At 36.8% G+C, this 22,214-nt stretch overlaps 1 protein-coding gene across 4 annotated transcripts in view; it reads right to left on the bottom strand.

Annotated features, from left to right (window-relative positions):
- The window catches only part of CBLB (Cbl proto-oncogene B), a 123,752-nt gene that overhangs the window by 61,101 nt on the left and 40,437 nt on the right, over positions 1–22,214 (bottom strand). For all 4 annotated transcript variants that reach the window (XM_004938278.5, XM_416621.8, XM_040705373.2 and 1 more), the window contains exon 4: positions 697–843. In XM_004938278.5, coding sequence (XP_004938335.1) covers positions 697–843 — 147 coding nt within the window. The remainder of the gene's footprint in view (positions 1–696; positions 844–22,214) is intronic.

Genomic DNA, 22,214 nt, shown 5'->3' on the forward strand with positions numbered 1-22,214 from the left:
AAAGTATGTCTCTACATGAGAAAGAGATCAAGCTGTGAATCTTCTATTCACCTACATCTTAAATTCTCACTTATCTGCAAATATCACTCAGCATTCATTTTATGACACACTTAGAACACTAAATTCCTCCAAAAACTTCTTTTGATAAAACCTTCCATCGTATCTCCAGCTACAAAGCCCCTTTCTGCGATAGAACTTGGACAAAAGAAAACATTAGTTATCTGCAACTGTAGGCAGTACAAAGAAAAAACGTTTCAATAGCAAGGGATAAAACAAATTACTTCATTTACTTAATACTAAATATTACTCTAGTTAGAAAGTTATGAATGGGATATGAAAACATACTGTCCATGAGATCAATAATAGGCTCCCAATTCAGTTGTCAGACTTATCAAACGTAGAATATACATAATACATAATAGAATATATACAATAGAATATATTCTATACATAATAGAATATATCATGACTTGCCGCATATCTCACAAAAACAATTTCTCTTCACCCTAGAATGAAACCAATAAATTTTACATATTCTAGTCCAATTTATGATTAAGAACTGCCCATGCATTTTTGTTCACTTCTTGAATGAATTACAGCATTGCAACAAAGCTACTAATAATAAATTGAGCAATTTCACCTCATCTAAAGAGTTGGAGGCAAAAATTAAGAATTGTGCAAAGCATCAGTACTTACTTGTCTCCAAAGAACTTCCTCCAGAAATCTGCAGCATCTGCTTTGGTGATACGGAAGTTATCACCCTGGAATTGGCCATTTGGAAAAATAGCCTTGATTTCTGCTAGCATGTGGCTGAAGATGAGGGACAGCTTAGTTAAGTTTCTCCTGTGGATGTAATAGAGAAAAAAAAAAGTAGCTTTTAAACTTGAATAGATCGTTCAGAATCTCATCTATCCTGTATATTTGTTTAATAATCACCATTTGACAAAGCAGAAATACGGTGCTTTCTACTGAAAACGCATCAAACAAGTACACAGTAGTAGTAGTATGTGTTTGCATGCACTTCTGAGTACATATTTATCACAAGCCCCCCAAATATAAAATCAAAATCAAAAGAAAAACCACATAAAATTTATTTTTGTATGTGACATCAAAACTATTTTAAACCCAGGTTTCTAAAAATATAAATATGGCACAGGACTAGCTTTACTCTTCTTTCCTATGACAACTGTATTCTTTATATTCTATCCAGCTTTTTCATACTGGATCCACTTCCTATTTTTTTCTTCCGTGCCTCCTGTTTGGCTAAAGTTTGCTTTCAATTTTCACTGCCACATTAGAAACAAAATCAAACTTCTTTTTTGGCTACCAGTGTGCTTAAATGAGATGTCCAGACTTTATGTCAGTTCACAAAAAAAAAAAAAAAAAAGTAGTTTTTTGCATATAAATTTCATTCAGTATAGTGAAAATAACACTGTATCCTTAAATGCAGATCATCCTTCACTACAGGAAAAACCTCAGGGAGATGGCGGGGAGATGAGAAGGAAGAAAGGTGAAGAACTCTTTAGGAGACTTTCCTTCTGGAGATTTCTTTGGCTATGCTGTCAGTAGAAAAGAGATATTTTCCCATTTGATATATTCAACAGAAAAGACCCAGGAGACTGACCAGTTTCTAATGAAGAATTAGTGTTCTTTCATATCTTTAGTAACACAGAAATGCTCTGTGTCGAGCCCACTCATCTGTCACAATCTCCAGTACCACTTCACAAAGCTTCAAACATTTTAATGGCAATCACAATAAAATTATGCTTATCAACCATGTAATTAATAACTGCTTACATAGAGTATTTTAAATAAATTCAAAATTATTCATGAGTCATATTAAAAGAACAAGATTTATGTGATAGATTTTTACACATGCATACCAAACAGGTTCCAAAATACAAATGACAATGTTTCATTCTCAAAATGGTAGAAATGACTTGCCAGGGTCTTCCTAAAAGAACTCTCATTTCAGCATTGAAGTAATAATTACTTCAGCTAAATTTTCGTGCAACTTATAATAGAGATTCCTGCAGAAGCTGTATTGCAGATTTTCCTACAGGTTTTGCTATGAGGGAACATAGGACAAAGCCAGCTATTTTGAAAATATAAGCAATTAAAAAAATATAAAATAAAAAGGGTCTGAACCTATTGAGGAGGGAGAGTATATTCATCAGAATGATTGTAGGACTAATTCTTTCGGTCCTTTAATTCCTCCAGTTTAATCAGATGTCTGTAATTACGATGCCCAACTGTTCCTTATTTTCTGGATTTGCTCCTTGCTGTCCCCCTTCCTGTTCCCTTTGTACTTTAATTGCACGCACGTGTTCTTTATTATTTTATTCCTCAGAACTCAATCCTGATGCACAGAAAAAGCGACAGATATTTTAATGTGGCTTCATCAGCCTGACTTAGACTCAAGACCAGGCAAGAACCCTCCTATACCTCGGACGGATGAGAACATCATGCAGTGCAAGTTTTAACAGAGCTCTCCCTTGGCTGGCACACAATGCATATGTCTACACTGTGTACAATTGCAATTTACTGTGCTGCAGGGGTTCTTTTCAGGCATGAATTCGCCTAGTGAACTATTATAAAGGTTGTTGGATTTGTGAGGCTTCAGCAAACTAAAAGATGAAGTCATGCAAAGCTCCACCTGGGGCACCCTCCCTGCACTGTCAACAGAAGGCACTACCTTGCCTGGAGGGCAGCATGTGGCTGCACACACACGCACTGCATGATATGCATCGCTGCACAGTATGTGACCAAACCAACCACTAACAGCAACTTGCCAGTAAACCTTCAGAACAATCATGACAGGACTGTATCTGAATCGCAAACTTTGCCTTCAGTAAGGCCAGTCATGATGTGTATAAGCACACTTCTGTTTCAAGACAATTAGATAAAGAGTTGAGAGAAAACTGTCTTTAGTCAATGTTTGTACAAATGAGAAAAAAATGGTTTAGCATCAAACTAAGATATCTTTATGACTGCAAAGCTTTAACTTGACACAATCTAGAACCTTATCTGTGCCTGAACATATACCACAGCAGGTGTAAATAGCAAATTCTCCAACATTTGTATATATGTGGTAGCTGTTTTTTCCTTAATTACGGTTCTTGCTGTACGAGATGATTATCTCAAGTTTCTTTTACATCAGTGATAAATTATGATGCCTTAACCTTCCACTTACATATTTTTCTTTAAAACTGTAAAGCACATACTGCACCCTTTTTGCTTAGATACGTTTACATGATACAGAGTTCAGTTACCTATGGGACATACAAAGCTCAATGATTTCAGGAATGCTTTTCAAGAGTAACGCAAGGCACAGAGTTGAAGCTATCAAGACAAGCCACCAATTCTCTCTACCTGTGCACTTTTCTGTCCTGACCATGGTTATCTGTTCTGGCACAGGCACTTTTGCTATTCTGTGGAGGGCTTTCTCAGGCATCACAAGATGCATATATAGAACTACTTGGATGCCTCTGAATCTCTGTTCTCCATAGGATAATTCCTATTTCTCTCATATAAAGATGGATCAGTATCAAAACTTTTCCAGCTTATTTCCCATGCATAAGTGTAAGACAAGGTATTCAAATTCTAATTATATGAAAACTAAACCCATCAATTTTGTCTTATTGGCGAATAATCCTAAAGAAAGACAGTGGTCAGTTTTAGCCACCTATACTGAGTCTCACTGACAACACAAAACTAAGGAAACCAATCCTGCTCAACTCAGGTCGGCATCTCTGACCTTAATGCTGGATTGTTTTCTCATCACAGTGTGGAATGTTGCAGTGGCAGAGCGCAATGTAAACACAACCTTGTACTGGCAGTCTGATGGCACAGAAAAGTTGGCAGAATCAAGCTCTGGAGTGACCCCCTGACACAACAAATTCTAGCACTGGAGAGACATCATAATAGATCATACCGAAGCAACACTTAATTAAAAAAACAAAAGTTATCCAATTAATAGGGGAACAATGGTTTTAATGCCTGAGAAGCTAAGGGTTTAATATACTTCCAGTGGCAACCTGGAGCAAGTTAGAGGTGTGCTTTCTTTCCTCAGCTGTTTTGTGCCTGATTTAGAGTGCAAACACCTCCTTTATTTATGGACAGAGAATGGATTTCATGCTGATGAGAACAATCATTTTTTTCAGAAATTAGAATCAAGTAATGCTGCTTTATTTTAGAAAATTGAGCTAAGATGATCATTCTTCACAATTTAATTGCTACTGTGGTAAGATTTAAGAATATTTTAACAGTAAATTACAGTAGATCAACTGCATTTTATTTAACAGATATTGTTAGTCTCTTCCACATTATCTGCAACATATTCAACGCCTATTATTGGATGATTTCCCTACAATTCATGGTTAGCTTTTGCTAACTCTCTTCTGCTAACTCAAGCTGATGCCATACAGCTCAACCCCCTTATAGAATTTTACTTCTGAACTATCAGTTCTTCAGTCATACTCAGTTGTTTGTTGTCAGACATGCTTGTACATCAGAACTACTGCAGAGCATTGAATCTGGACAATGTATTTAAAGCCAGCTGGAAGCCTGGAATTCACACCAGAATGCCTAAGATGTAAAGATGAACAATCAGATTTTCAGTTGGCATAGACTTACAAAGGTCTATTGGATTGGTTAGTCAGAAGGAGGAAACAATTTCAGAATTGCCGCCTTTTGCAGTAATAAATCAACAGCAAGTTTTCTGACAAACAGGAGATAGAGACTGAAAAGAAGAATCTTGAGTTTGTTCACTTTTCAGTAAAATGTATCTTCTGCATCATTTTTCTCTTCAACTTTACAAAGTCAGGATAGGCTAGAGATTGCTGCGAAGATTTCAGAACAGGTTTTCACATACCCAGCTATAAACTATTTGAAAATAGGGCTCGGTAATGGAAATATTATAGCATCCTAGCCATAACCAGAGCAGCAGCAGCTAGCAGTAGAAGGTCTGAAGCAGTCCTGTCCTCCTGGGTCTATAAAACAGGCGAGCGAGGAACAACCAGCATGCAATAGCACAGATAAGTTTTGGATGTCTGAACTTTCTAACCACTGTATGAAAGCTAATTTTCCATGGTACCTTCCAAAAGGTCTAGCAAACAGAACTGGATAGGGAATTAGGCAGTGTCATTTCCTTTCTGCCACTAGCCTGATCAATGAGGTGGGGTGAACACCTGTGTCCTGCATTTACTGCCTGCATATGAGGAGGAATGGAGTAACATACTCTGAGACCTCCAAACAAACACAGTTGACAGAATCAGCATATAAATAAATACACAAAGCAAAGCATACACCTGGACCCTACATTGTTTGTAATTACTGGATTTCACAGACTATAATCAAAACATAGTAATTTTAGCAATCTCTAGCTAGATCTCACCCCCAAAATTGAAAATGCATAAACCTGCTTAAATATTGTTCTACTTCCATGCTTGCAAATCACTTTGTCCCATGAAAGTGATTGTTGTGCAACTACACAGATTTCTAGGCAAAAAGAAGCATGATATACTTTTTAATAAAAATCAGACTGTTCAACTTTTCAGATATGTTACTTCAAAAATGAGATTACCACCAGGTTTCCTTCTTCATTTCACTTAACTTCTGATATCTCTGTCCCAACATACATACTCCTTTTTCCTACACAGCTATCTGCTATAACAAACAGCACATCAACTTTCCAAGTTCATAATATATTGAAGTTGCAGGCACAGAAAAAAAACAGTCTTTTTTAAAGCTAGGAACAGATCTGTTTGGCAAACTGTTTTCCAGATAGATCTGACACAGAAGTGGACTAGTCTATTAATAAAGAAAATTCCTCTGCAATTCTTACTTAGGATACAAGGACAAAGAAAGCTCTGTTAGCTGGCAAGAGTGCAAGTCATAATTGCTCATGAATGAAGATAAAAGAAAGTTTGAAAAGCCTTCAAAAGGTGAATGTTGATTTTAACTTTTAGAATCCAATCCCCTCCAAAGTATTAAAGCTTCAAAATTCAAAGCATATGTATAGGGCTCATTTCACCTAATTAGTTATATTTAAAACAGATTTCTGATCCATATGCTCAAGTTGTAGTAAAATACAGGGATCATACAAAATACATGATACTAATTAGAGCTAAGGGACAGAATACAGTCTCGTGATTCAGGTACAAAAGAGGAAAGTTAAGACCTAGCTCTTCCACTCTGCTCCTTGAGAATTTTTCATTTACATTTTGTGTTCCAGGCTTCCAAAATATTTCCTATTTGTACTTTTCCATCACAAGGAAAATCATAGCTGCCCCCAAATACATTTGATGGGTTACACTTCTACCATCAACTAATGACAACTGACAAAGAAACGTACTACGTTCAGGATAAATTACCTACAAAAAAAAATCTGAAGAAATGTGTGATTTCAGAAGATATACAAAAGGCACATGAATAACTAAAAGAGACCTATGCGACTAGCAGCTCTTGATAACCCGGTAGAATCCTTGCTCATTTATCCCCTGTTATGGGGGTACAGGTGTAGAACAGTCATCTAGTCTTAACAAAGGATCTCTCCCTAACACTGCAGAGGAAGTAAAGGAAACTGAAGGTTCCTGTCAATAAGTCCGTGGAGAAAAATCCAGTCTACCATCATACTTGGCAATTGGTTAAACACTGGATCTGCGCATTAATTATTTTTGAAAGCCATGTAAGGATAGAGTATTGCTCAGAGATCCAAATACATGGGCCTATATTCTTGGGAGTAAGAATAAACATGAGCTCTGTTTCCATATATTAATATGTAAAAAAATTAAAAAGAGTGAATTAGCATGAAAAAAATAGGAAGTAATAAGTATACAGTCTTCCAGAGTTTTCCTTAGGTAATACTTAAATAAACACTTTGCAAAAATTAGCAATCTTTTAAAGGCAGAGGTATGGTCAATACATTTTATAGTAACTGATTAGAACAGTAGACATCTTGAATTTCATTGAAATGTGAGTAATATGGAAACTACAGATATCACATCCTACGTTTATAACATCACTCTTTGAAGTGCACTCAGCATACAATTTTGCATACTAGTATGCAATAAAACATGCAGAAATTATCTTTACCGCCAATAACAAGACAGAAAAGAGTAGCAACTAATGGATTTCTAGGAATTTAGACAAAATTAACTGTCCTATTTTGACTTGCATTACTGTTATTGCGAAGAAGACATCCTGTCATTTTGCTGCTACCTGAAAGTCTCTTTTAAGATACTCATAAATTCTTTTATTTAGATGCAAAATATAAAGATTACATGGTAGAGAGTTTGTTACATAAAACAGAATTGGACAAATACATTTATGATGCGCCAACAAACAGATTACTTAAACTGCTATTCATCGATCTTAAGAGTGTTAACAAACTGCTTCCAAATACTATATTTTATTTTCTAGCTTGCACAAGATGACCGATAAGTTACAAATTTTCAGAAACAATGGCATTATTCTGCTTGCACTTGAAGTTCCTTCGTGTCAGTGTTTTTTGTTGGGATTTTTTTTTTTTTTTTTTTTTTTTACTGGACAGAAAAGATTTGCTAGCAAACTACACACATATGTTGCTGCAACAGAATGATTCACAGCGGGTTGGTTTTCATGAGGTCTAAAATATATGTTATTTACCAGAATGGAAGTCCAAGTGAGAGTAATAATATTGCTAAATTACACACTGAAATGTAATAATCAGCCTTCAAACCACAACTCAAGTAATTCCTAGAATTAAAAGTTATTGAGTTCCTATCAAAGTTATAATAAAAATTCCCATTTCCTCTCATGCACTTTAATCAAATCCACTTGAAGTCATTCATCAAAAAGAATTTAAACATTACTTAGAGCTGAAATACGGCTTGTGTGCAATATTCAGCTGTCGCATACCCAAGAAGTGCGACATTAATGCATACTGCATGGAAATAATACCAAATATGATCGTACGGAAACTGTCGTAGAATGATCACTGTGATAATTTACTAGGAGAATGTAAAGTGATTTTCATTCAAAGAGCAATAAGTTTCCATCTCTGGCCAAAGCAGTGAACAATACATATCTGCCCTTTTCTCTTTCATATATACCCTGAACCAACCAGAAGCTCAGCTATTTGCACATCAGGACCATCCTTACACTATTTACAACCAGATACATTGCTGCCAGGTTATGTTAGGAGCTTCATCTGTATGGAAGAGCAAGGAAAGAAAAGTCAAATCTGATCTAAAGCAAAATTATCAAGAAATTTATACTCTGATCTTAATGACTATAACAACTACATTTCCAAACAAGGGTCATTCCCCACTGCTTTCAGACAGTGGTGCTATTTTTGTATGTGGGCACTTCAATATGAGTCACACTCAAAGATTTTGAAGAAAACTACATAGCCATGGCCTGAGAGGGAACGTTGTTGCATGAATAAATAATTGGGCTATAAAAACTGGAAGCACAGCGAAAGCATCAAGGGTCCGTGTTTGAAATGGAGGGAAGTGCTGCTGAGTTACAGAGATAGGCTCTGTTCAGCGTGAGAGAAGTGAGCAGTGAGGTGACAAAGTTGGCTGATTGCACACAGCTATTCAGAGGCTCTAAGCCTGCCAGCTAACTCCTTACAGCTGTGGACTGAACAACAACAACAAAAAAAACCATGAAGTTCAATATACATGAAGGCAAAACAACACAGTGAAAAATAATCTTGACATGAAGAAAAAATGGCAGGCTCTGAGCTGACCATTAGCAGACAGAAGCGAGACTTTGGAGAAGATCCACAACAATACTGACTCATTGCTTATAAGCAATAAAAAAAAGCAAATCAAACTATCAATTATTAGAAAAGGAACACAGAACAAAACAGCAAACAGGACTGTGTTATCATATCAAATTGTGAACACTTCATATCAAACCAGACATATCAAAGCTAGAAGAAATACTTCAAGGGACAACAAAGATTATTAAGGGATTCAAATTTAGAAGGATCTGAGTATGCTGCAACCCTTCAGCTTGGCCAAGTAACCGTGGAGGAAATATGACAGAGGCTACAAATTGCAAGTGGCATAAGGAAGATGGATAGGGACTGACAGTAACTAGAACAGTAAATGAAGCTGATGTGGTGCAAACTCAAAGAAACCCACAGGAATTATTGCCAAAGGATACCGTGGAGGCAAATTTAAATAGGCTTGAGAGGAAATGAGAAAAGAACCAGGACAAACAGTTTCATAAAGGGTTTCTAGAGTAACTAGGCACAGCAGCTCAGGAAATCTCCTGAGCTAAAAGTGGCCAGATGCTGGGAGACTAAGGGAGGAATGTAGCATATTTCAGTGTTTGCCCTGTTTACTCTCCTTTAGGTGTCCACTTATAGTAGATACGGAAATTAAGAATGGCCATACTGATTTGGATTAAGGCTATGCCTTGTGTTGTACTCTATGTCCTTAACATCATTTACTTCATTTCTCATACAATCAGATTGCACAAAACTGTTGTGCCTGATAACTTGAATTAATATCAGACGTCCAGGCCAACAGAAGCAACTTAACCTTTCATATCACCAAAATTTGTAAGTTGCCTAAAACGCAGACTGTATCATGAGTGTGGCTGCATGCTACACTAAGAGAGAGGCCTGGCAGAGTTCAGCATAAGATAACAGCATACAACTCCGCAGAGCAGCATTAGGAGATCCAGATATGTATAAAAGGCACTCAAGAGCAGAGTGTTACATTGAGCTTTAAAGTGACAGATGCAACAAAAACATGGCAGGGTACTTGCTATCATGGAGGAAGCAAGGAGTATTAAGGGAGCTGATAGCTGAGTTGAACCATAGACGTCTTCAAAGATAACTAAAATGGTAAGAGCCAAATAAAATAAAGTTCCAAAAATTAGGTCAAGAAGCTCACAAAGGGCAATAGTCCAAACAACACAACAGAAGGTTACTTATAAGGGCTGCTCTGAAAGTGATGCCCCTATTTTATTATGCTGGCCCACAACATCAGAGGCAGATGTTGGTAGCACGGCAAGAGAGGCTTAACCTTCCCACCAATATCCTGGTACATTTTCTTGCCACATAACAGATGGCAGCAGAGTGGCAGTCTGACAAAATGGCATCTGACATGGAACTGTAGATGAACCGAAAGCGTATCATGTGTCACTGAACTCTTCCGTGAAGAAAAAATGGCACCCATTGACATTTATCAACATTTGCTGAATGTTTATGGAGACCAAACAGTGGATGAGGCAGCGAGTGGTGCGTTTCAGCAGGGCTGACAGCAGGTCACCTCCACTGACGCAGATTTTTACAAGCACAGCATGCAGGCTTTTGTTCACCACTGGCAAAAATGCATAGCTAGTGGTGGTGACTACACTGAAAAATAGTGTTTTGTTGCTGAGAGTTTATTTTCTCAAATAGTGTTATTGTGCTCTTTGCATCTGTTACAGTTTCCTTGAAAATAAACAGGAGGTGTGTTAGTTCCAGAGCAACCAACATACATCACAACTGCAGTGGAAACATCAATATTCTGATTGGCAATGTGAAAACTTCTATGTTTTACCCATGCCTAAATCTTACTACATTACTATTGAAACAACGCAGAGGAATTATGATCCCAACTGGAAATAAGATAGACTGAAATTCCTTCCACTTAAAATACTTCACAAAAGCATCAAAGCTCTACAAGTCACACCCGATTTTTACTCCTGAGACTAAACACTTATGCAAGTAGCAAAGTAAACTTCATTGCTAGGCAAAACCACATAAGTAAACACTTTCTGTGATTACAGATTCTTGGAAACATCATCCAGCCTCTCAAAAGTTGGCTTGAAATCGTAACCGAAAACTAAAGACAATAGTAATTTTCCATCAAGCATCCTAGCATTCCAGCTCTTGTTAGCATGGCTAGTAAAAACAAAGAAAACAGCAGACACATAATTCACATCTCAAGCTGAAATGGAAAAATAATAATGATAATAAATCCCTGGATACTAAGAAATCCAGCTGTAAGTTTCTAAACAATCTTTTTTCATGAATCATCTTAAATCACTGCACTGCATATTCTGGCAAATTCCTGCCACCTGAAAATATCTATACTAAGATTATGAGAAACTGTATATACGCTGCCTTCAGTTTGTGGGCCCAGTGTTTCAATGTCTCTAATTACTGGAACACTGTAGTTAAATAAAAAATAAAATAAATCCTGTAAAAGATTGTCATCAAACAAATGTATTTTATAGAACCACTGGGCTAAACAATTTCACAGTCAACAACACATTCCCACTTCTGATCCTCAGATCTTGAGATAGGAAAGGAACATTAATTTCCAAGGTGAACCATGTGTTTAATTGCCTTGTTATACTACAAATAATAGGGGACTGTCTAAATTTGAAGCGAGAGCAAACAATTCAAATGTAAAAGTTCCTTCCAACTTCAGAACACTAAGACCACTGGCTAACGTGCCAGATGGCCTCCTGAGGTCTGGTAAGAAATACCTGTGACAGAGCTCCACTTGGTGTGGCACATTTGGAGCTAGAAACCATTCTCACACGAGTAGTTTCCATTGGTTTTAAGTGACATCTGGTATGAACCAACTGACAGAAATACTATGACAGTTATAACTCATAACTGAGTAACAAGTACTATCAGTATCTGTTCTTACAGTCAAAGTACAGACTCTATCTGCTAAAGAGACTGAAAAATCTTGCTATGAAAACAGGAAATCATGGAATCATGGAATCCTTAGAGATGGAAGGGACCTTTAAAGATCATCTAGTCCACCTTCCCTGCAATGAACACGGCTGCCATTTGCAGCTGTCAATAAATAACAGGTATACACTAAAGAAGTTTGTGCAGCCAACTTTAACATCCAAATCCTCATCACCAAAAATACAGTGTTCTGGAGGGAATTTTTGTGCCCTAAGTCCCTTTGTAGCCTGTCGTGCCACTGGACAGCTTCGAAAATTAAAAGTTCTTCCCAGAAAAAGTCAGGCCCCGTATACCAGTCTCCACCAGAAATCCCACAGTACTTCTTCACTCCTCCTATTCCCTAGTGTCTGAAAGCAAATTCTTCATATGGCTCCCAGAGAGGAGGGAGGAAAGAAGGTGACAGCTAGACACGAAAGGGGGAACTGGGGAAGCAAGGGCCAAATAGTTTTCCTAGCATTTCTAGGTTCCCGCCCGCCAAGCCACATTCCACAGCTCCACATGGGCTAAGCTCTTCTTTAGATAGATAGAAGATAAAACAATATCTGACACAGTGTTCTCTTTACAAAATGCTCATTCATGGATATCTGAAACAAAACATGAAACACACAGTGTGTTGCACTTATGCTCCTTCATATTAAGCTAAATCCTACCAAATCACAGTAACCATTTGGGAAGGGAAAGAACCACGCTTCATGTTAATATCTTGAACATACAAAATCCCCAAATACTTCTCTAGAGGGCCAGAGGATTAAAAGGACTGGCTGGTATGTCATAGTGACTCACTGCTTAAATCCAGAATATTAAAAGATTAGCCAACCAGATGATACCTTTATTTCACCACCAGTGATGATAGTTAAAAGGGAAAGGTAAAGCATGAGAGAAGTATAAAACAGTAAAAATGGAAACTCCATGTTTTGGATTTTTCCTTATGAACCTTATAGTTTACTTTCCTCTAAGTTTAGTCACCTTAATTTCACATGATCCACAATAGGCTCACTTGCTAGATATAGAAGAAACATGACTAAGGAGGCAGAATAAGTTTTGATGTCAGCAGACAAGTAACACCTCAATATATTCAAAAACTATTTCAGTCAAAACTTGTAAGTGCATAAAGAAAAACTGTAAATTGGATTCTGCTATTTCTTTGTTCTTCTACAGCTGTGCTGCCAGGGACTTAAGTAATAACAGCAAAAAAACCGCACCATTAACACCAAGCATAAGCGAGTGATCAACAGTATCTTAAACCAGCTGTACATAACCCCAGTGTAGAATACGAAGGTTATTTATTTCCCAAAGCAAGCCCTTAGTATATCTTAGGAACAATGTAAATAATTTGGAATGGAGACTATGTCAAGCAGCAGTTCCAATTTGCAATATTTATTCAAAGAATCACAGCTGTGGAAATGAGAACATGTCTTCCAAGTATTTAGTTCCAAATAGTCTACTCCAGCTTCACTTAAATATTTTTAATAACACATTCAAGCAAAATTCTACTGAAGCAACCATAGCTCCTTTTACAGCAATGCTAAATAAATCCATAACGTAAATTCTCAGCTCACTTAATAGCAATTTGGAGTACGGACAAAGTACTAATGAACGTGTTCAAGAGAGAGATTACTTTTCCCACAGAGGAAAGTACAGTCCCCAGCTATAAAGTTTGATCAGTCAAAACAGAGAACATTAACATTGCAGAGGGTCTCTCTGGAAGAAAGGTCACACTCTGAGCACGTAGTGGGAGGTCACAGACATCTTGCTGCAGGACTGGGATTCAAGTACATACTGTGAGGCTACAGCTTTCCACACTTGAACCGGTGCAAATTAGGCACAACCTAGTGTAAAACATTACCCTTTCCAACTTCATACAGCTGCAAGGAAGTGCACAGGTGCAGCATTCCAGTGAGTCAGAGCTCACATTTTAATGCAACAACCATAGACTATCAGTTCTTCCTCATGCAGATCACAGTCAATCCTCTCCAACGGACATTCACATACTTATAAGGGTTATTTTTAACATCATCATGGTTTATGGGGCAGAGGGGGAGATCCTGGAAGCATTCAATAAAAGCATCCATCCCATTTGTACATGGGAAACTTAAACCCGCTTTCGAGCCATACTGAAGAAATTTCACAGTCAATTCATGGAGCTCAGTGGATTTTGTTATAAATAAGTCTAGGCTAAAAAGAAAGTTCATCCCACCGTAAATCTGGAGCTATATTCAGATGACCTAAATCTCACCTACCTCAACATGCTTATTTTGGAAAATTTATGAAGCAAGGCCCACTGAAGAACTCACAAGTAACAACAAAGAAAGAAAATCCAAAAAAGATTTAAGACCAATTCATAATCTCTTCTACGTTTCTTTTGTTCTTTTCTTTTTCCCCAGGTATTAAGGAAGTTACCGAAGACGACTTCTTTTGATTTAAAAATTAAGAAAATCACATAAACTTATGCTTTAAGAATTATCAGCAATGCATTTACATAAAACTCTTATTAGATGCTTCAATACTCCTGATAAATACTGTCTTGCAGTCCTACAGAACTGCAAATACTTCCACTTAGGATTAAAAAACCAAATCTAACTCTGCTTCCTCTTCAACTTTACATGTTATAACACAAGCAACTTAATGATTTCTTGTTTGAAAAACAAAAACCACAGAAACAGAAATCCCCTTTTTATGAATGGCTACAGTCTGCAGCATCTAGTGTTACCTACTGAAATCTTGCTCCAGTGTGTAATTCTTAAAACTACAGACTGATAATATAGGGGGTGCAACCAGTAGCACTCCAGAGTTTATCTTTTCTGACAAGTAATAGACCCTTAACCTAATTACTAATCCTTAAGTACAGACTCTTCTAATGATTAGATTCTATTATAATCAACTGAGGGAAACTAAAAACAAGTAGGAGGATTTTGATTCTAAATAGATGTCTCCATGCAGATGCCTGGTCCAGCTGTAGTACTGATAGACAACAAAAGCCAACACCATAGATTCAGTGAATTCTTGCAAGGTAACCCAGAGAGGGCGGCTGGATGAAGGCCTGAGAAAATGGTCGGGGTTTCAAATCAGTCTGCCATCCTTTCCAGCCACAAAAACATACTTGCTCAATTTAAGCAACTGTCATCCAATACTTAACTGTTCATAGGTGTTTCTTGGGACTAGTTCTCACCACAAGCTGAAGCTTTTCCAGACATAGAAAGGGGGTTATGGATTCCTGAAACTCCATCAGAACCAGGGCATTTCTTTGCTCTGTGGGTATGCTCACAGGCCCTTCCTACCTGCCCCTTCTGCACTATCATTCCCCCTCTGGAGACTGTAGCTTGGCAAAAAATCTGTTCAACAAAAAACAAAAGGCCGTGATGTTGGATATCCTTCATTAAACAAAAGGAAATGATCCTTTTAGTACCAGGTTCATATCAATCTGTTCATACAACAGGAATACATGAAATATATGGTGCGATTTACCCACAACCCAATGTCATAAAAGCAATGTTTGTCACATCAGCACATTATATAAAAAATATTTTATTATTATTTTTTAACTATTTATAGCTTTAGATGTTCTTCTGAACTCACTATATTCAACACTACCCTTCAGTATTTCCTTCAGCATACTTGCATTCATTTTAACGTGCATTCAGTTAACTTGAAATGCATTTTTCAGCTACAAGTAGGAGTGAATTAAGTTCCGGCTACCTAGACAACCAATAAACCAGTTCTTTTCTGTAGGCCTTTTAGTATCAGAGAGTGTTGGTATACATTATAAATACATATCTAACTGGCAGCTCCATAAAAACCAATCTGGCTGAAAAAGACATCAGTAGATCTCTTCCTTTGCAATACCAGAAAAAAAAAAACTAAACAGGGCAATTCTTTGCTCTGACTGTAGAGCCCAAACATTTTGAGTGTTGCCCTCACCTCCACGCTTCCTTTCATGTTCTCAGCTGCAATTAAGACAGCTTTGGTTTATGAACTGTTATAGAGAGCAGTAGTACATTTACAAACCTTGAGTAAGATTACACTTTGTAACCCTCCCAGAATGAAAAGGCTTCCCTTATACTAAACATCAGTAATTTTTCCACTCTGTGCTATCAAAGAACTTCAATTGGAAGGCAGAATTAGGCACCTGGTTCTAACGCTTCCAGAGACTACAAAGACACAATCTGGACACCACTCTGCCTCTTGGGAGAAGAGCCAGCTTCATGTAAGTCCTCAAGTTTGCACAAAGAGCCTTTAGCTCCTTCTTTCACCAAAGTTTATTACGCCAATAACAAGGGGGTTAGTGAGTCTCTGTGGTACATCATATCCCAGCAAAGTACGTGAATACTTCTTCTGTATCTTACAGTATATGATGAAAGTGTGGATTTTACAAGGGGGAGAAGGCAACAGATACATTTACAGTCATTAAAAAGCGTCCAACAGCCCTGGTCATGTCGACTGTATCTATTAAGAAAAGTGGCCAGAGCACAATTACCCCTATCCTATACACCCTGACACCTGCTCCAAGGTATCCTAGCATAACTCTTGCCCCAGCCAATTACTCTTCTGATAAGCAACATCCGTGTACCCTACCAGTGAATTTCTGTAAAGGACTCTTCCCAGCAGGCAATATGGACCAGACCTCCCTAGTCTTGAGAGAAAGGCAAGTTCTTCTACATATACATACTGTTCTACCTGAAGATCACACAATGAGTGCTGGCCTATTTTATTCAAGGATGCTAAAAATGGCCATTAATAAACATTACATCTACAATTGGTAGTGAGGTAAGTGCGCCTAAGCACAGAACTTAGGAAGATACTTAAACTTCCTGGACAGCAGTGAACCTCAGAATATGCACACGTTATTAATTAAAAAGGAAGCTTAAAGACATCCAAACTAAGCTATTAAAAGTTAGTGATGGTTCAACACAAAGTTCTGTAACAGTGGTTTCTGTTAAAGAAAATTTCAGTTGTGAATGTCAGCAACTGAAGGCAAGAAAGATTAAGGGAAGAACAGCTTGTGATTTAAGGAGAGAAACAATGTGGCACGTACCTTTTCTAATAAAAATGTATCAGGCCTTTTACAGCATAAAAACATGAATATTCACTTTCAAAAGCACAAACCCATTTCGGCATGTTGAAAACACTGCATTATCTCACAATGTAACTATGACACAAACGTACAAAGCTACAAATACAATTACATCTGTAGTTTTTATCTAAAATAATCACATGTTATGCATGAGAATATCAAAACCAGAAGGAAAATATCAGGTTTTGATAAAGGTTGAGACATTCTAGGATTTATATAGCATTAAATCTTGCTTTAAATCAAGACAGACTGGTTCCTATTTTGAAAATGGAGAAATCTCAAGTTTCATGAAGTCCACTTGAATTTCCAATAATCCCACTGTTTTTACAGGAAAAGTGGTATATATAGCTAAATACAAACCTATGAGAAATTGTAAAGATGAATTTCTCCCATACTCATACTTAAAAAAATGTATATTTTGCTTACTTCTGAACATAGTATTTTAATAAAACAAATTAACATAACCCAAATACTAATGAACAACGCTACATACTCTAACTGTAAGAGGTAAGCAACCTCATAAAGCATTGTCCATTTTTAAAAGTCTTTTACTATTCAACGTTTTTTCAAGACCAGTCGGTAGAAAATAAAAAAACCACAAAATATTTGCCTCCTATTTTTAAACTGTGGAATTTTGACCTACTTTAACGAAACTCTCTTGCATCATTAACATCAGATTTAGGCAGAAAAAATGGAAAAATCTGTCTTCTGAAAATAACAACGACCGAAAAAGAACTTCCCAAAGTAAGAGTTGTGTTGAATTTCCTTATTCACGAACACCGTATTCCAAATATATTTTAAAGTCAACTGCTATTCTCGCACTGACAATTAGTGGCTCCTGTGAATAAACAGGAATTTCTATCCTGAACTGGGTAGAGCTATTGAACAATACGTTCAGAATTTCAGTTAGAAGGAAACAAGACATCTTCATTGAAAAGTATACACGCAATAGCTCAGGTTTTCTTCATGGAGAAACTTCACAAGTACACCTGAAAAATCCCTCAGTACTCAATCTAATGACCTTTCAAAGACTAATTTATCAGGTGCTCTTAGTAAAGACTTTGAAAATACTTAAAATCTGCCTGTAGCTTTCTTTTTACATGTGTCATACCGTAAATCAACTAATGCAATTACAGTTTTAGGTACAACCTCACAGTTGACGACAGCTCCTCAGAACTGCAGCCTGAGCTGATGCCAAATGGGTAGCCTCCCAGCGTTCCTCCTCACATGCATTACTCCCTGCTCTTGGCATATGCTGAATTCCCGTCTGCCAGTGCTAACGCTCCCTTAGTCGTGCTGCCACACAGCTGAACAAGGTGATTCAGCTAATGAGACAGAGGCAAACAGATCAGTTTCCCTAGCCCGATCATGACTTTTCTTCTCCTCTTGCTTTTCTATGCTTCTACTGAAAGAATTTCAGGAGAGGTTAGGGAAAAACATAATAGCTTAACCACAGCCTTTACCTTAAAGATTTGGGTAGTTTTGTTTTAGGTGCTGTTATTAATTGTTTTGTTGCATTTTTTTGTTGCCAGTTGGTTTGTTTTGCATTTTCATTTTCAGACAAGACTACGTCACCACCAGAGTAGTTGAAAGAAGTTGAAAAAACATGAATGTATTGCTTTGTTCTGCAATATTTGGTAGGTCACTCCAAAAGTAATACCTTGTGTTTATTTCCAAGGATACTATAACAAAAGATACAAAGAGCACAAAAACACTATTTAATAGAGCAAATTTTCAGCTATAAAACACTATTTTTCAACATGGGTATCACCATAAGCTATGCATTTTCACCAGCAGTGAACAAGAGCCCACATGTCATGCTCATAAAAATGTGCATGACCACTGAGAACTTTCACACTGCTATCACAAATGCTGAAACACATCACCCACTGCCTCACTGTGCTCACATCCACTATTTGGTCTATAGAAATGTTCAGAAAGCATTAATGAATTTCCAAGGGTGCCATTTTTTCTGCACAGAGGAATTCAATTCCACACCTTTGCTTCACATGCATTTCCAAGTCAGACGCCATTCTGTCAAACTGTCCCTCTGCTGCCATCTGTCACATGAAAACAAAAAGGCAGGGAATATTAGTGGGAAGGTTCAGCCTCTACTGCCATACCACCAACATCTGCCTCTGGTGTTGTATGCCAACAAAGTAAAATAGGAGGCATTACTTTTGTAGCAGCCCTTGTAATATCACATTGCGTAATCTCTCCAAACAGAGGTATCTGACAAATTTTGGCATATGTTTAGCTAGCTACAAAAGTCAGTGCAAATTTGTGTAGGTTGCCTACATTTAAAAGCACTTCATTTTTTCTATACATGACTTTTCTTTCAAATTTCTGTATTTGGCATGGTTTTTTTTTTCCCCTTTTAATTTAAGATCACTGGAGCGCTCTTGTCTTACAGAAGTTGTTGAAACGCAGGTAATTTTCTATTTTTAATTTTTAGGGGAAAAAAGTGATTGCATTTTCTTACAGCTAAATGAGACGTCTGAGTAATTGCTTTGCACCCTGTTCACACGAAACACTGCCAAATCAAAGTGGCAAATGAAAATAGCTGGCAGAAATCACTCAGGCCATATGTCAACATCTACTTGAAGTAATGGAGAAGAAATGCTTGTAAATGCTAATTGGTCAGTCCAAATGATGTAAACTAGTCCCTATACACATTATGTAAATACGTCAAAAGAAGTATTGTGTTTTAAATGTTTATAGAGAGTTAGCAAGACACAGAAAGCAAGTATCTTTCCACTCCTATCGTAATGAAAAAAGGGTATTCCTCAGCCTCTTGCAGTACGTTACTATCTTTACCTATAACTCAGCTTCACAGCTATGAAGTATATTGGTCAACAACATACCGTTTTTTTTTTTTCCTTTTCATCATTAAAATCATAGCAAAGGATATCTTCACAAAGTTTCATAAACCAAGACTAATCTAGGACAACATCTGTTCTTGTGCATCTTCAGATATCACTTACATGCTGAGAATGGATTTAAGAGTTTGTCTTACATAAATGAGTTTGAACAATTACAAAGCAAATAGGAAAGTTCTAGAGTGCATCCTTGCTAACGGTGTTGAGAATGTTGACTTTTTTTTAGGTGTTATTGTTTTTTTGTGGAATAGAGTGGGGACAAAAGTGGCTAAGAACAATAATCCAACTGAGAATTTGATAGTTCTGTAAGTTTGGGTGGGATATAATTCAACTGAAAATAGTTTTTTTCTTTAAAAAAAGCAACAAAACAACACACAAGAAATGGAAAATTGTTTGGAATGTTTATTTTCCCAGAGAAAAAAAAGGTAATGAAAAGACATTCACCACCTGAATATCATTTCCCACTTTCCTATCTGTAAACAAAACCAGCAAAGTGAAAAGCTCAGCACTTCATCTCTCTCCTCTTCCTTCACCTGCCATGAACAAAAGTTTACAGATCTTTCTGATTTCTTCTCCCTGAACAGAAATGAAACTGTTCAGAGTCATCGAGAACAGAATAATTTTGCCAAGGTCATAAGAGGTTATAATATGCCACACAAAATAAGGCAGTTTTATTCAGTTTAACTTTAAGATGATGCTTCACCTACAAAGCTGAAAATTGATTAACACTGCATATTTTCAATTTCCAAGAGAAGGTCAAATGCTTATAGAGATGCATATTTCGTAATATTTTTGTAATAAAAAAGTAGTGAAGTAGCATTGTATATGAAGACCTATTAGGCAGCATGCAACTCTAGAAAGATGCATCTCATTTAACTACTTCAAAAACATGAAACATCAATGTTTGTAAATGACAGCTTTCTCAAGAAAATGGCAGAGATGGAAGAAGGGGGGGAAACATACAAAAGTAAAGAAAAAAATCACAATCATCACTAGTGAAGCCATTTTCCTACTGCAAATCAGTATCCTGCTGATGTCTCATAGCTAACATTTGAGAATTAAGTTATTTACTATACAGAAATTGCTTCATACTCTCTTCTTAATACGAGGCTATGACTTGAAATACGAATCACTTCTTCAGTCATCATTCCAAGGCTAGGTTTTTAAAATATAAAATGAAAAACTGAGCTTTAGCATCCATCTCTTACTTTTAGAGAATATACAGGTGTTCATTTTAGAACTAAATCAAGGTATAGACACCTGAACCAAAAACCAAGCAAGTAAAAGTGGGTAAACATCTCCTTTTTCTACATATAGACTTTAGTACATATACCAGAGGCAAGATGGGAAAGATCAAGGTTGGCATTAGGGAGTAAAGAATTCTAGAGTAAGCCATGGCAGTGGCATCTGCCTTCTTGTTCTTCATACCAAGGCATGTTCTGAAAAAATTGTGGATTTAAGTCTAACAGCTCATCTCTCACACAAACTACTTCAATGTATTTCAAGAGCTGGAGATGCAGGAAATAATTTTCTTCCTGATGTCTTAATAAAAAAATCTCTTCAGCCTTGCAAGCTAGCCTAAACATAAACCCTTTCATTCTTGAAATCCTGAAATACAGAACAGCATTATCCTTTCTCTTTTGTAGGCCAGTAGAGGGAATCTGCTAGTTGTTAATCATCTAGTAATATAACATCTGAGAATATCAAATACTGAACAATCTTAGAAGAAATACTTCAGAGAGAATGTTAATGACCACAAAGAAAGCAAGTGCCATCAGCTGAGGGAAATTCTCATATGTCTATGAATTGCTGGTATCTATTTAAAAGCTGTAACTCATTATGTCTCCTGAAACTGAGGCTATAAGATAAACATAACTCATATATAGACATAATATAAGACATTTTCAAGCAAGTAGCGCACAACAATATTATAACAGTTCAATTAGTTCCACAATAATGTACCTTTCAAAAGAGAAAGGCTATTGGGAGAATGGTCATACTAAACATTTCCCATTGCTGCCTACAAAAGAGAACATCCTCCAAAAATGCAGCTACCTACAACACAACCCATAAAACTCTTGGGGTATGGGAGAAGCCAAGATCCGGTGCAAATCATTGTCTCAGGCACTACTGATTTGCAAAAAATATCACTGATGGTGGAGCTGATCTTCCACAAACCATATCTATTGCTCATGAAGTCTGGGAGTCAAAATTTCAAACACAGTACTCAATTAGTCAATATATGGGCTTTCTGAACTGGTCAGATACTAAATGATCAAATTTCAACACTGAAATTATATCACTCAAGTAACTTAGATCCTTCCCTTCTTATTTCCCTAAACTTTTTCAAATTCCTTAATAAGCTGAACCCATCTTCACAGCTTTACCTGTCAATATCAATAAAATTTTAACTTCTGGGTTCATGTATTAAAAATGCGTTTTGAATATTTTTATTTTCCCATTCAACTCATGTTGTGGACATTTATTTTATAGAAAGCAATCTGTTTGGCATATACAAAGTTTTCTTTACATGTAACATTACTGAGCTGAAGTCTGAAATGGGAAGAGAGCC

This window comes from Gallus gallus, chromosome 1 (genome assembly GCF_016699485.2).
Source record: "Gallus gallus isolate bGalGal1 chromosome 1, bGalGal1.mat.broiler.GRCg7b, whole genome shotgun sequence".
NCBI classification, from domain to species: domain Eukaryota; kingdom Metazoa; phylum Chordata; class Aves; order Galliformes; family Phasianidae; genus Gallus; species Gallus gallus.